We start from the raw sequence: 14,597 nt of genomic DNA, 5'->3' as shown, positions 1-14,597 counted from the left end.
AAAGTGAAAGTGACGTGACATACAGCCAAGTATGGTGACCCATACTCAGAATTGGTACTCTGCATTTAACCCATCCAAAGTGAACACACACAGCAGTGAACACAAACAAAACCGTGAACACACACCCGGAGCAGTGGGCAGCCATTTATGTTGCGATGCCCAGGGAGTAGTTGGGGGTCCGGTGCCTTGCTCAAGGACACCTCAGTCGTGGTATTAAGGGTGGAGAGAGCGCTGTACATTGACTCCCCCCACCTACAATTCCTGCCGGCCCGAGACTCGAACTCACAACCTTTGGGTTACGAGTCCGACTCTCTAATCATTAGGTCACAACTTCCCCACTTCTGTGATTCATTAATCGTGATTATTGCACACTTCATGCCAAATAAAGCAAATAGACCATTTATCTTGTTTCAAATGTTTATTTTGTCATCATTTGCTATATCCAGCAAAGTAAACCAAAAGATTAAGAGTGATTCTCAAAAATCTGTATTTTCTGCAAGCTTTTTTTCAAATAAATTTAGATGTCTTTCCAAAAAGGGACACTTACAAACTCTAAAAGGACACCAAAGGAGACCATATAAGCACATATGAAAGAAAAAAAAAATAAAGTATGTGTACAGTGCAACCTCAAAAAGCCTTTTTACATTTTAGAGAAGTGAAGTTGCGATATAGAACAGGACCACATGGAGATGGCAAAAAAAAAAAAAAAAAAAAAAAAAAAACCTAAACCAGGGATAGGCAACTCCGGTCCTGGAGATTTTAGCTTCAGCCCTCATAAAAACCCTGCCTGTATCTATCTAGTAATCCCGAAAACACTGATTGCCTTGTTCAGGTGTGTTTAATTAGGGTTGGAGCTAAACTCTGCAGGACAGTGGCCCTCAGGACCAAAGTTGCCTATCCCTGCCCTAAACCAACCGCCTGCTGACTGCTTACATCTACTACTGTAGACAGATCCATTCATTATCGTGAATGTGTGTGGACACAACGTGAATGTACGGAAATGTCTGTGATGTGCATATATACAATGTGCGATCAGTGCGTCAAGAGCACTCATACACGCATTATTATAATGAACTCGCGTGTGCTTAGTGCTTACTGTACGACTCCTGTACGCCACCACAATCGTCTTTACCTTGATTGCAGTCTTCATCCATCAAAACTTTACTAGTGAGACTGGTTATCCAGTCGAGAAACCGTAGCTTGCGTCTCATCTGGCCATACAGCGGTGGGATGTGTTGACAATCTGTAGACAATCAGTCTGTACTTCACACAGCACGTGTCATTAACTATGACATCCCTACTTGAAACAGACAATAAGACGCATTTTAATAAACAGCAAAATCCCCAGTGTTAATTTAACACTCTGAGTGTGGACTCATATAAACTCTGAAGTAGTGTTAAAAGTAACACTGAAGCAGTGTTGAATTAATAAGTTAATTAGGTGTTTGATTGAGTGATGATTGACCGTTATTGAAGACTCCTGATAATAACAAGCACAATCGCCAAACGAGAAAATCACAATTTGTTTGTCACCATTATAGTGGTCAGTGTTTGCTTTAGTTGGGATCTTGACACTTGACTTCTTAACCTGAAGTTTCGCTTGGCTGATGTAATTAAGTTATAACAGGCAAACAAGCCAATAGCAAAAGACATTGAGAGGTGAAAGTTGTTTTAATGAATCACTGATCTCTGAGTTATGTTTCTTCTATTGATTCTAACACTTTTGATTCCACAGTGTAAGTGTATGTAATTTCTATACATTTTGTACAGGTCTCTTGCAAGCTGTTCTGATTTTTTTTTTATTTTGAGGGTTTTGATGTTAGGCGCACACACATCAAGAATCAGCATATGAATCTCAATAATGGTGACAAACAGCATATTCAGATAAACAGATCAACTCTGAACATCACAAAACAAGCTATTAAAGTGTCACATAAAAAAGCAAAAATAAAAGAATATAGTAAGAATAAAAGAAGTTACAAAGACAATTCAGTTCATAATTTATTCATGCCACAATGCATGATGGGAGCCATGGATGAGTTTTTATTGGCTACAACATGCTTTTTTGATGGTCACCATTGTTGTGATGCTCATGCTGATTCTTGATGTCTGTGTGTCTAAATTAAAGAGGGATTTATTGATTTTTTTATGTTGAAGTAACTTTTAAAGATGTCTGACTACCCCAAAAATTCCGGACATTATTTTTTTTCACCTAATTTACATAATCAACAAAGCGAACCCAATTTAGGTGCCCAGGTTACTACATTAAAATTAGTTCAAAACATGATCAACACGACATGATCACCTTTCCTCTGGTTAGTCTGTTATAACTCATTTATCACAGCCACACAAAATATAAAGTTGTCATCTTAAGGGTCAGGATCACAACTAAAGCAAACACTGACCACTATAATGGTGATACACAAATTGTGATTTTCTCGTTTGGTGATTGTGCTTGTTATTATCAGGTGTCTTCAATAATGGTCAATCATCACTCAATTAATCACCTAATTATCTTATTAATTCAACACTGCTTCAGTGTTACTTTTAACACTGCTTCAGAGTTAATATGAGTCCACACTCAGAGTGTTAAATTAACACTGGGGATTTTGCTGTGTATCCAGATCTTTTGTTCATATCAGTCAAAGATGATGTTCTTCAGACGGTCAACAGAGGGCAGCAGTGTGACCTCTGACCCTTTAATATCTGTCACATTAGTGATGTGAGTGGTTACATTCATGTTTATTGCCTCCTTTTCATCACTGTTTAACTAATTTCCCCTTTACAGTTTTCTGAAATTAACTCTGGTTTATTGCTTTCACACTGTCTCAGTGTTTTGTTGGTGTTTCAGGACAGTCACTGTGGGAAGTTTGAGTGTCATCAGTTTCATCTGCAGAAATATTCAGTAGCTCACTTCAACCTGATGGCACATGCAGCTCTACAAAATGTCAAGGAATTCAAGAGTGTAAGTGTTGAACACACGTAAACTACAGTACTGCATAGTCACAAACACGTGAAACACACTCCTGAACTAGAGCACCGCACAATCACAAACACACACCTGAACAACAGCACTGCACAGTCACCTGAACTACAGCACTGCACAATCACACACCTGAACTACAGCACTGCACAGTTACAAACATGTGAGACACACACCTGAACTACAGCACTGCACAGTTACAAACACGTGAGACCCACACCTGAACTACAGCACTGCACAGTCACAAACACGTGAGACCCACACCTGAACTACAGCACTGCACAAACATGTGAGACACACACCTGAACTACAGCACTGCACAGTCACAAACACGTGAGACACACACCTGAACTACAGCACTGCACAGTCACAAACACGTGAGACCCACAAGCACAGTCACAAACACACACAAACACGTGAGACACACACCTGAACTACAGCACTGCACAAACATGTGAGACACACACCTGAACTACAGCACTGCACAAACACGTTAGACACACACCTGAACTACATCACTGCACAGTCACAAACACACACCTGAACTACAGCACTGCATAGTCACAAACACACACCTGAACTACAGCACTGCACAAACACGTGGAACACACACCTGAACTACAGTACTGCACAAACACGTGAGACACACACCTGAACTACAGCACTGCATAGTCACAAACACACACCTGAACTACAGCACTGCACAAACACGTGAGACACACACCTGAACTACAGCACTGCATAGTCACAAACACACACCTGAACTACAGTACTGCACAAACACGTGAGACACACACCTGAACTACAGCACTGCACAGTCACAAACACACACCTGAACTACAGCACTGCATAGTCACAAACACACACCTGAACTACAGCACTGCACAAACACGTGAGACACACACCTGAACTACAGCACTGCACAAACACGTTAGACACACACCTGAACTACATCACTGCACAGTCACAAACACACACCTGAACTACAGCACTGCACAAACACGTGAGACACACACCTGAACTACAGCACTGCACAAACACATGAGACACACACCTGAACTACAGCGCCACACAATCACAAACACACACCTGAACTACAGCACAGCACAGTCACAAACATGTGAAACACATCACATCGACACAAATCACATCACATCGTTGTCCATCAAATCCGATGATGACGTCCACTTCTGTCTTTTAACGGTGAGTTTTCTGATGGCTGAATAATCCAATCCTGGATCCACAGGTTCTATTGCAGGTGGGGCATATATACATGCTATTGGTGTTACTGGTATTTATGGGTGTGTTTCTCCTGAGCCTTCGTTGTTGTCTCCTAACTGTCCTTTCCTCCTCCAGTGCTTGGGTCCCATCTAGACACAGCTGCCTCCAGGTGTTACGGTCAGCAGCCACGTTATCCAAGTCCCCAGGTTTTATTTTGCACCTTTTAAGCACTGTTTTCATTTGGTCTTTAAAGCGTTTCTTCTGGCCTCCAGCAGAGTGCTGGCCTAGTTGTAGCTGGCCATATAGCACTCTGCGGGGCAGACGGTTGTAGGGCATTCTTATGACATGCCCCAGCCAGCGCAGTTGGTGCTGGGTGATTGTGGCCCTCAATACTCTTGCAGCCTGTTCTCCTCAGGATCTCAGTGTGAGGCACTCTGTCACACCAAGTGATTCCCAGGATGCGCTGGAGACAGCAGATGTGGAAGTGTTCCAGGGACTTGATGTGGCGGCTGTAAGTAACCCATGCTTCACAACTGTAGAGGAGGGTGGTGATGCAGACTGCTTGGTAGACGCATATTTTTGTGTTGAGATGAAGGTTCTTGTTCTGAAAAACCCACCACCGGAGTCTCCCAAAGGCAGATGATGCTTGTTTGATTCTGTTCTGGACCTCATTGTCAATGCTATTGTCTTCAGAGATAATACTCCCCAGGTATTTGAATGATGGCACAATTGATAGTTTTTCATCTACAACATAGAAGATGGGTGGTGCAGGTGGGATGTTGGCACTCCACTGGCAGATTACCACTGTTTTGGCGGTATTGATGGTCAGCCCCATCCTGCTATATGCCCTCACTGCTGCATCTAGGACAGACTGGAGGTCTTGTGGAGAGTGAGATACGAGAGCGCAGTCATCTGCATACTGCAGCTCAAGTATCCTCACTCTGTGCAGTTTGGTGGTTGATTGCAGTCTCCTGATATTAAAGAGGTTACCATCCAGCCTGTACGCTACTGTCACTCCACTGTTGTCTTGAATTTCCTTGTGGAGAAGCTGGGTGACACATATGAGGAAGATGTTAAAAAGCACTGGTGCCAGTACACACCCCTGCCTTACCCCTGTGCGCACAGGGAAAGGGCTAGACTGTTGACCTCCTATTGTCACCCTAGCAGTCATTCCATCATGAAACTGACGGAGGATGTTGACAAACTTAGTGGGGCATCCAAACCGGTGGAGGACTTCCCACAAGAGATCTCTCTGCACAGTGTCGAAGGCTTTGGAGAGGTTGACAAAAGCCATAAACAGGTCTTTATGTTGCTCCCTGCACTTTTCCTGAAGTTGCCGGTTTGTAAAGACCATGTCGACTGTACTCCTGTTCTTTCTAAACCCGCACTGTGACTCGGGTAGCATAGACTCTGTGATGTTGTTAATCAGTCTTTGTAACATCACCTTGGCCAGGACCTTGCCTGCCACAGCAAGAAGCGATATGCCCCTATGGTTGTCACAAATGGCCTTATCCCCTTTGCTCTTATATATGGTGACAATACTAGCATCTCTCCATTGCTGTGGGATGCTTTCATCAGCCCAGGCCTTGGTGATGTAATGATGTAGTGTTCTTGTGCAGAGATACCCTCCCTGTTTTAGCAGTTCTGCAGGAATATTGTCAGAGCCAGGAGACTTGTTGTACTTCAGGGAGCATTTTGTGGTTTAAATTTGTTTTTTAATAATTTATGAAGCCACTTTAATCTGTATCGCATAAAAACTTTTATTATTTAATTGTTATATTTCAATCCTGTCTATAAATTTCAACAAAAAATTACCATCAACAACAGACGTTGCATCCATTGATCCATTGATTCTGTAATCTGTAATTCTAATTGCAGTGATGGGCAGTAGCGTCGCTACAAGTAGTGACGCTAGTAGTTTAACTACATTTCTTAGTAGCGTGGTGGTAGCGTCGCTGCTTTCTTAATCAAATAGCTTTTCAGTAGCTAAGCTCTTTTTCTGGTCAAGTAGCGTGGTAGCGTCAACAAAAGCTGACGTTACATTATCCAAAGCATTTCTGAAACTCAAGCTCAAAACTGCTAAGGATCACTGATCCTGGACCAGTAAAAGTGACGCCACCACCACTAAACCTCGTAACGTCATTGGCTCCTCAAACTGTCAGTCAAACATCATTATTCTTCCCGCCTCTCTCGTGAATGAAGTGCGGCGCGCAGTTTGGAGGATCTTAGTTTGTTTGCATTGTGGTGTGAAATGTTGTAATTTTTATTTACTATATAATGGTGTGGCAACAGATTACAAGCAATATTATTAATTAAATTTAACACATTAGAATTAATTAGAATTAATCAAATGAGATACTTACAAGCAATCATTCAAAATGAGTAAAATAAGATGAAAAAAATAAGTAAAATGTATACAAAAATATTGGGTTTTGTTGGACAAAAAACGAGAAGCACCTGGCTGCAGCCTGCATATAGAGGCGGGGTTGCACGTTAACCCACCCCATACCTACTCTGATTGGTTCGATCATCTTTCATAGGCATACATGATAGGAAATGTGTGCGTAGTTGGTGCGCACTGTTAAAAATAATACACTATATTTACTTAATAAAATTGTGGCAACAGATTACAAGCAATATTATTAATTAAATTTAACACATAAGAATTCATTAGAATTAATCAAATGAAATGTTTAGAAATTAACCATTCAAAATGAGTCAAATAGCACAAAAAAAAATAAGTAAAGTTTAAAAAAAAAAAAATTCTTTGAGAAAGAAAAACAAAACACTATGCTAATGAATACTATGTTATGCATACCAGGCCAGTATTTGGTGATTAAGAAACACAGAGCAAAAATGTAATTCACAAATTCATGTTTTTGTTGCTTACATGGAGATGACACAGGCATTGTGTTCAAAAGCTTATGTTTTCAAGCCCCCAAAACAGAGTTATTGAAGACACCTGATGTTAACAAACAGAATCACTGAAGTAGAATAATCTACATTTTGGTTACCATTACGGTGGTCAGTGTTTGCTTTAGTTGAGCTCTTGACCCTTAAACTTTTAAACAAATTTTTTGGTTGCTTTAATTGTAATACAGCAGTTAGACAAGCCAAAGAAGAATAAGATCAGATGGTGTTGGTTGTTTTGACATCATTTGATCTAGATTTCTGAGTTGGTTGTATCTTATCAGCAACAGGCGTCCTTTGGATGAACAGTGTAAGGTCTGGTATTTTCAGCATAATCAAATAGATTCTTAGAAGCACTTCTGATCACAACATTATAAAAAAGATTTTTTTTTTTTTTTTCATTTAGGCACACAGACATCAAGAATCAGGCTGAGAACCTCAACAATGGTGACCATCAAAAAGCATGTTGCACTGCATTCTGGGTGCCACCAATCAAAACTCAATTTTTAGTAGCTTGTTTTGTGATGCTTACAGTTCATCCGTTAATCTGAATATGCTGTTTGTCACCATTCTTGAGATTCATACGCTGGTTCTTGATGTCACTGTGTGCCTAAAATAAGTCTTCCCTCTCCCACAACAATTTTTTGTTTAATCAGAGTTCTTAAACTCTGGGTTTTACAGAAAATTTTGGGTATTCTATTGTTGAATTACAGGGGCTGCAATACTACAAGCTCTACTTGCAACACTCAGGCCAAACAATGATTATGTAAAATCATAACCAACACCACTGATCTTCTTTACTCTGAGCATTTCTAGCTGTTATAATTCAGTTCCAACAGCCATACAAAATGTAATATTAAAAAGCTAAGGGTCAAGAGACCAACTAAAGCAAACACTGACCACTATAATGGTGACCCTATAAATTTACCCTTTTCTCCTTCAGTGATTCTTTTTGTGAACTTTAGGTGTCTTCAATAACTCTGTTTTGGGGGCCTTAAGACACAAGCTTTTGAACATGATGCCTGTATCATATCTATATAAGCAACAAAAATGTGAATTTGTAAAAAGGGCTGACATCATGTGCATGCATATAATGTTTTCACTGGGTGTTTCATGATCGCCAACTACTGGCCTGACATGTATAACATAGCATTCTTTAGCATAGTGTTTTTTGTTGTTGTTGTTTGTTTTTTTTTTCTTTCTCTCAATGAAATCAATATTTTTTGTGTAAATTTTACTTAATTTTTTCATGTTCTTCTACTCATTTTGAATGGTTGCTTGTAAGCATCTAATTTGATTATTTCTAATTAATTATAATGTGTTAAATTTAATTAATAATATTGGATGTAAAATTTTAAACAATTTTATTGAGTAAATAAAGTGAATCATTTTTTACAGTGTATGAAGGTAAATAAAATAACTGTTGATTGAATAAGTACAGCGTTCTCTTTACTCAAGAAACACTATATTTATAAAGGCTAATGTTTTTTGTATTTGAGGAGTGGAGAAGAGTGTCTTAGCATTTGTTGTGAAGTCACAGTCTGATACACTGTAAAACCTGACAAGTCACAGTAACTCAAACCGTTTGAGTAAACAGATATCCTTAAAAACCTGAGAAGTTAGGTTTACTCAAACCGTTTGAGGAAACCGATTGCCTTAAACCATTTAAGTTTTAAAACTTAACAGTTATGAGTACTCTGAACTTAATTCAGTTGAGTTCACTGAAAGAAGATATACATTGCAATTAAGTAATTAAGTGATTAACTGAGTGATAATTGAGCATTAGTGATGAACACCTGCTGTTAACAAACAGAATTACTGAAGAAAAGAGAGAAAGGAACTACAACTGACTTCAGACACAGCCTCACTAAAACCTGTCAAGTTGTGTTAACTCAAACCGTTTGAGGAAACCGATTGCCTTAAACCATTTAAGTTTTAAAACTTAACAGTTATGAGTACTCTGAACTTAATTCAGTTGAGTTCACTGAAAGAAGATATACATTGCAATTAAGTAATTAAGTGATTAACTGAGTGATAATTTGAGCATTAGTGATGAAACACCTGCTGTTAACAAACAGAATTACTGAAGAAAAGAGGAGAAAGGAACTACAACTGACTTCAGACACAGCCTCACTAAAACCTGTCAAGTTGTGTTAACTCAAACCGTTTGAGGAAACCGATTGCCTTAAACCATTTAAGTTTTTAAAAAACTTAACAGTTATGGGTACTCTGAACTTAATTCAGTTGAGTTCACTGAAAGAAGATATACATTGCAATTAAATAATTAAGTGATTAATTGAGTGATAATTGTGAATTAGTGATGAACAGCTGCTGTTAACAAACAGAATTACTGAAGAAAAGAGAAACACAAGAACTACAACTGACTTCAGACACAGCCTTAGATAAAATAAACTGAAATAAAATACATTAAATCTCTCAAGATCTGATTAAACAACCCTACAAACAGCATCACCAGCTCCACTTACTAATAACCAGACTGACTTTATTTCTGTCAGACGTCTACAGAAGATCTTATTGAGAATTAACTAAGGTTTAGATGTTGATTTATGGTTTTCATTTGAAGTAACCATGTTAGAGATCAGTGTTTGCTTTAGTTGGGCTCTTGACCCTTGATTTCTGTCTTTGTTTTTTCTTTGGCTGTTGTAACCATTTGTTGTAACTCAAAAGCCCAGAGAAAATATCATCAGGTGTTATACACACACTCATGCTCTTAGAAGCTGCTTTTATCCAAAGCAACTTACAGTGCATTCAAGTCAGCTTTTTTTTTTATCTAACCTGTTCCTAGATGTTGGTGTTATACTGTATATTGGTGATGATAATCATTGATTATTGAACTGTTTGGAGTCTAATCTCTGATGAAATAGGTGTTGTGTAATCAGTTGGATTGATTATAGTAAAAGTGATTCTAAGAGCCAGTGGTTCTGTGATAATCAGTTAATATAAAGAACTTTCCAAACAGTTTGGTTTTCTATGGTGTCTCTTAATCACACACATACATCAATAATCAGCACATGAACCTCAACAATGGTGACCATAAAAAAAAACAATGCAGCAGAGCATGCTGGGAGCCATGGATGGGTTTTGTACTACAATAGTACCCAGCATGCATTTTTTTTTTTTTCGTAACCATTGTTGAGGTTCATATTCTGATTATTGATGTCTGTGTGTGACTAATTGACACCATAGAATATCAAACTGTTTGGAAAGTCCTTTATATTAACTGATTATGAAAGAACCGCTGACTTTTTGAATGGATTTCATTGTAATCAACTGAACTAACTATAGAACACCTATTTAGTAAGATTTTGAACTCTGAACAGCTCCATAATTGATGATTATCATCACCAACATGCTGTATAACAACCAATACCTGATCATATTTTCTCTGGGTTTTTTGAGTTATAACAAACATGTTTCAAAAACACATGGTTATAACGTCCAAAAAAAATAATAATCTAAGACAGAAGTTAAGGGTCAAGAGCCCAACTAAAGCAAACACTGATCTCTAACATGGTTACTTCAAATGAAACAAATTAACATCTAAACCTTAGTTAATTGTCAATAAGATCTTCTGTAGAGGTCTGACAGAAATAAAGTCAGTCTGGTTATTAATAAGTGGAGCTGGTGATGCTGTTTGTTAACAGCAGCTGTTCATCACTAATGCTCAATCAGCACTTAATTAATCACTTGATTACATAGTTGCAAAGTTTTAAAACTTACATGGTTTAAGTAAAGGCAATCTGTTTACTCAAACGGTTTGAGTTACTGTGACTTGTCAGGTTTTACAGTGTAGTTAACTAATGTTAACTAATGAACCTTATTGTGAAGGGTTACCATTTACATTTAGTCATTTAGCAGACACTTTTATCCAAAGCAACTTACAAAATGAGCACAATGGAAGAAATCAAAATCAACAAAAGAGCAATGATATATAAGTGCTATAACAAGTCTCAGTTAGCTTAACACAGTACATGTAGCAAGGTTTTTTGTTTGTTTGTTTGTTTTTTTGTTTTTAATTTAGAGGCCTTTTTTGCTTTTGTTAATTGTATAATAAATAAAAAGAATACAAAGCTAGAATACAAAAAGATTAGAGAAGCAAGTGTTTTTTTTTTTTTTTTTTAAGAAAACAAGCAGTTTATTTCTTGATTCTTGAAGATGGTTAAGACTGATTTTTGTTGCCAAATTGGTTTGGAAGTGTTGTTGAGTAGGAAGTTTATTTGAACTATTATGCCTGTCTATCTGCTTGACTGACAGTTTGTATTGATCACTGAGAGAGCATTGACTTGGTATGATGTTGGTTCAATATAAATGATTTTTAAAAAAAAATAGCTTAGATGTAGTAAACTACTTTTGCCGTGTTGTTGTAGCTTAGCTTGCTACATTTCACAGGGCTGTAGCTTTAGTGTAGTGAAGCTTCATGTAATGAAGAGTAACTGTTAGCTTAGCTCACTACATTTTCCAAGTAGCTTGCCCAACACTGTCTAATTGACACGCCCCCAACTCGGAATCTCTTAGCTTAAAGAAAATTCAGAGTTTCCCACTCGTAATTATGACTTTGTGGTGGTGTTCATGTGCGTTTAACTCGTAAATATGATGTATCCGACATGACTTGAACGCACCATATGTTCCTGGTTAAGACTCAAGACATTCTCAACAGAGCGACAAATCAAAAGTAAAAAGTGACGTAACATACAGCCAAGTATGGTGTCCCATACTCATGTGAAATGATTTTATGGTTTGTAATAAATACATTTTTAAAATGTAAATTAAACATTAACATGTCATAGTGCTTTATAATTTATACAGATAACTTATATATGCAAATAAAATAAATATAATAACCATATTAGAATAATATATAGCCTTATTTATTACTTATATTACCCGTACCCAGGTATATCACATAACCTGCTTTTTGGAATACCCCCCTGAACTACAGCACAGCACAGCACAATCACAAACACGTGAATTTCCAAACCATATTCAAACCAAATTACTTTATTAACATTAACATAAACGCAAAATATCCATTAAAGCTATTAAAGCAGCGAACAATTATTCTTTTGCTCTTTTTATATTACATTATTTACATAAGAAATGCACGGATCCGTTATACTGATTTAAATTTGATATTTTCTTTACTGTTTACATTCTGCTCTAACTGTGTGACTAGCAGTGGGAGTCATATTGCCCCCTAGTGGATGGCTAAAGATTTGCTAACTCATATTCATAAATCTTCAAGGGAATGTCTCTGAATTAACTGATGGTCACGCCCCCCTTGACAGGTGTCGGAGCCCCCCTGAGGGGGCGCACCCCCAGGTTGAAAACCCCTGATCTACAGCACCGCACAATCACAAACAGACACACGCATGCTGTCATTCGGCTGACAGAAACAGTCCCAAATGGAGGGTGTTTAAGAGTTACAAAGATTAAAACCTGATGCTGATCCCAAACTGTTTCTTCTGCTGTAGAAATATTCCTTCTACGAGTTCAGGAGGGATTATGTCTTCAACATCAGTTCTGAGCTCAATTTCAACACAAGCCGCTACAACCAGATGTCAAACAAGCAGGTGAATCAGAGATGAACCAACAATTAGCTGCTGTTATGTTAAGTTTGCTGCAGACACTTCTGAGATCTACAGGTTTATAACACAATATATAATATTACAATTTTGAGTAGAAAATATTTCTTCCATTCTGCAGGATGATCTCCACAGATCCCAGGTACCCGCCATCTCATTTCTTCAGTAATTCATTCACCTTTTACATCTTCAGCGTAAATTTGTACATTTTTAAAGTTATTTTATATTTTTATTCATTAAGTATGAAAATGTTACTAGTGCCAGTGGATGTGATGATTTTTCTCAGACTGAGGTGAAGGTGGAGTTTGTCGTTCCTCCCAGTCTAATGCTGATTGTCTGCACTGGTGCAGTGGGCGGGCTTCTCCTCCTCATTATAATATTATTCCTTCTGCTGAAGGTAAGGACCAATCTAGTCACCTTACAGTTGATCTCATCATTCACCTCTCAAATTCTCAATCCAATCTGTGTGTGTGTGTGTGTAGTGTGGGTTTTTTACACCAAAGCGTCCCGAAGTGTATGAAAATAGGATGGTGATTCTCATCAACTTCAGCACTACAGAAAACTAAAGTCTGAGTCAGTGTTTTGAAGGAGGCCTCAAAACTGAAGATTCTTTTTTATGTTGATGTTTTATTGCTGAATATTAAGTGTCCCCAACTAAGCAAGCCAGAGGAACTAAAACTCCATCGGTGACAGAATGGAGAAAAAACCTTGGGAGAAACCAGGCTCAGTCGGGGGCCAGTTCTCATTTGGCCAGATGAAACCAGCAGTTTAATTCCAGGCTGCAACAAAGTCAGATTGTGCAGAAGAATCATCTGTTTCCTGTGGTCTTGTCCCAGTGGTCGTCTGAGACAAGGTCTTGAATGTGGATCTGTATCTAGTTGTCCTGGTCTCCGCTGACATTTAGGGCTCTCTAGGTGCTGATCCACCATCTGGGCTGGATACGTACTGGATCTGGGTGACTGCAGTGACCCTCTGACTTGGATATAGACTGGATCTGGTGGCTGTTGTGATGTTGTGATATTGGAGTAAGAGAGAAACAGACTAATATTAGCATATTTTTCTTTCTTTTTAGCAATTTAGTAGGTTGATTGTGTGTTGTGTTAAGTGTTCCAGTTTACATTTTTAATGCAGCCTAAAAATCCTTTAATAGATTTGAATATTAGAAATGTATTAGTGTGTTATGTGTAAACCAGGTTAAAAAGATGGGTCTTTTAATCTAGATTTAAACTACAGAAATTGAATCAAATATAAAATAAACTGCACAGTCTTCACTGTCACTTTAAGGCCTAATGCACTTATCTAATATTAGCACACCTGAACTACAGCACTATTAGCATCTAATTTTCTCTCAAAAGACTCTGTTTATGTGAATACTCACAAAGACGGGCACTTTGAGATGCAAATGTTTATTTGATGATTCGAGTGCAGTAAGCCACAAGAAAACTCAATTCAGTTCTCAGAAACAGCGTGAACAGAAAGCCGGCATACAATAAATTAATTAGTTCCCTTCCGAGGGAACTTCAAACTACGTCCTCTAGGGGTCACTATGGGGAACACCTTCAGTGTTAGCTGTGTCTGAAGCATACATCTAAAAACATTGGCCGGCGACAGCCTATGACATCATTACCCAGCGGGATCACAGTATAAATGGGCGCCGAGCAACAAATTGAACTGCATTCTATCTGTATTTGATGATTTTGGTAATATTTTAACTTACAAACAATTAATGAAACTCCATAATTTTCCAGTCCTATCAAAGGAATATAATACTTTAATGAAAGCTATCCCAGCAGGATTAACCCAGTTAATAAAAAATCACCTTAAGTTTAGTAAAGTACTACTTTACTTCTAAGATCGATACTATTAGAGATAAAATTGTA

The 14,597-nt window shown here is 38.1% G+C and overlaps 1 protein-coding gene across 2 annotated transcripts; it reads left to right on the top strand.

Moving 5' to 3' along the window:
- The first annotated feature begins 2,850 nt into the window (after window positions 1-2,850).
- On the top strand, window positions 2,851-13,360 carry LOC109070821 (integrin alpha-E-like). 2 transcript variants are annotated; one of them, XM_042717211.1, is made up of 4 exons: window positions 2,851-2,965; window positions 12,607-12,692; window positions 12,976-13,114; window positions 13,200-13,360. In XM_042717211.1, the coding sequence occupies exons 1-4, from the start codon at window positions 2,924-2,926 to the stop codon at window positions 13,281-13,283; spliced, it is 351 nt and encodes a 116-aa protein (XP_042573145.1). In that variant the 5' UTR covers window positions 2,851-2,923; the 3' UTR covers window positions 13,284-13,360. The 2 variants fall into 2 exon arrangements, 1 of the variants encoding a protein (XP_042573145.1); XR_006153801.1 differs by lacking the exons at window positions 2,851-2,965; window positions 12,607-12,692 and adding an exon at window positions 12,842-12,859 and having other exon boundaries at window positions 13,004-13,114; window positions 13,200-13,220.
- Window positions 13,361-14,597: the final 1,237 nt, after the last annotated feature.

The sequence above is a fragment of the Cyprinus carpio genome, chromosome B1 (assembly GCF_018340385.1).
Source record: "Cyprinus carpio isolate SPL01 chromosome B1, ASM1834038v1, whole genome shotgun sequence".
Taxonomy (NCBI): domain Eukaryota; kingdom Metazoa; phylum Chordata; class Actinopteri; order Cypriniformes; family Cyprinidae; genus Cyprinus; species Cyprinus carpio.
Note: the sequence above shows the minus strand (reverse complement) of the source record. Positions and strands in the feature narration are given on the sequence as shown.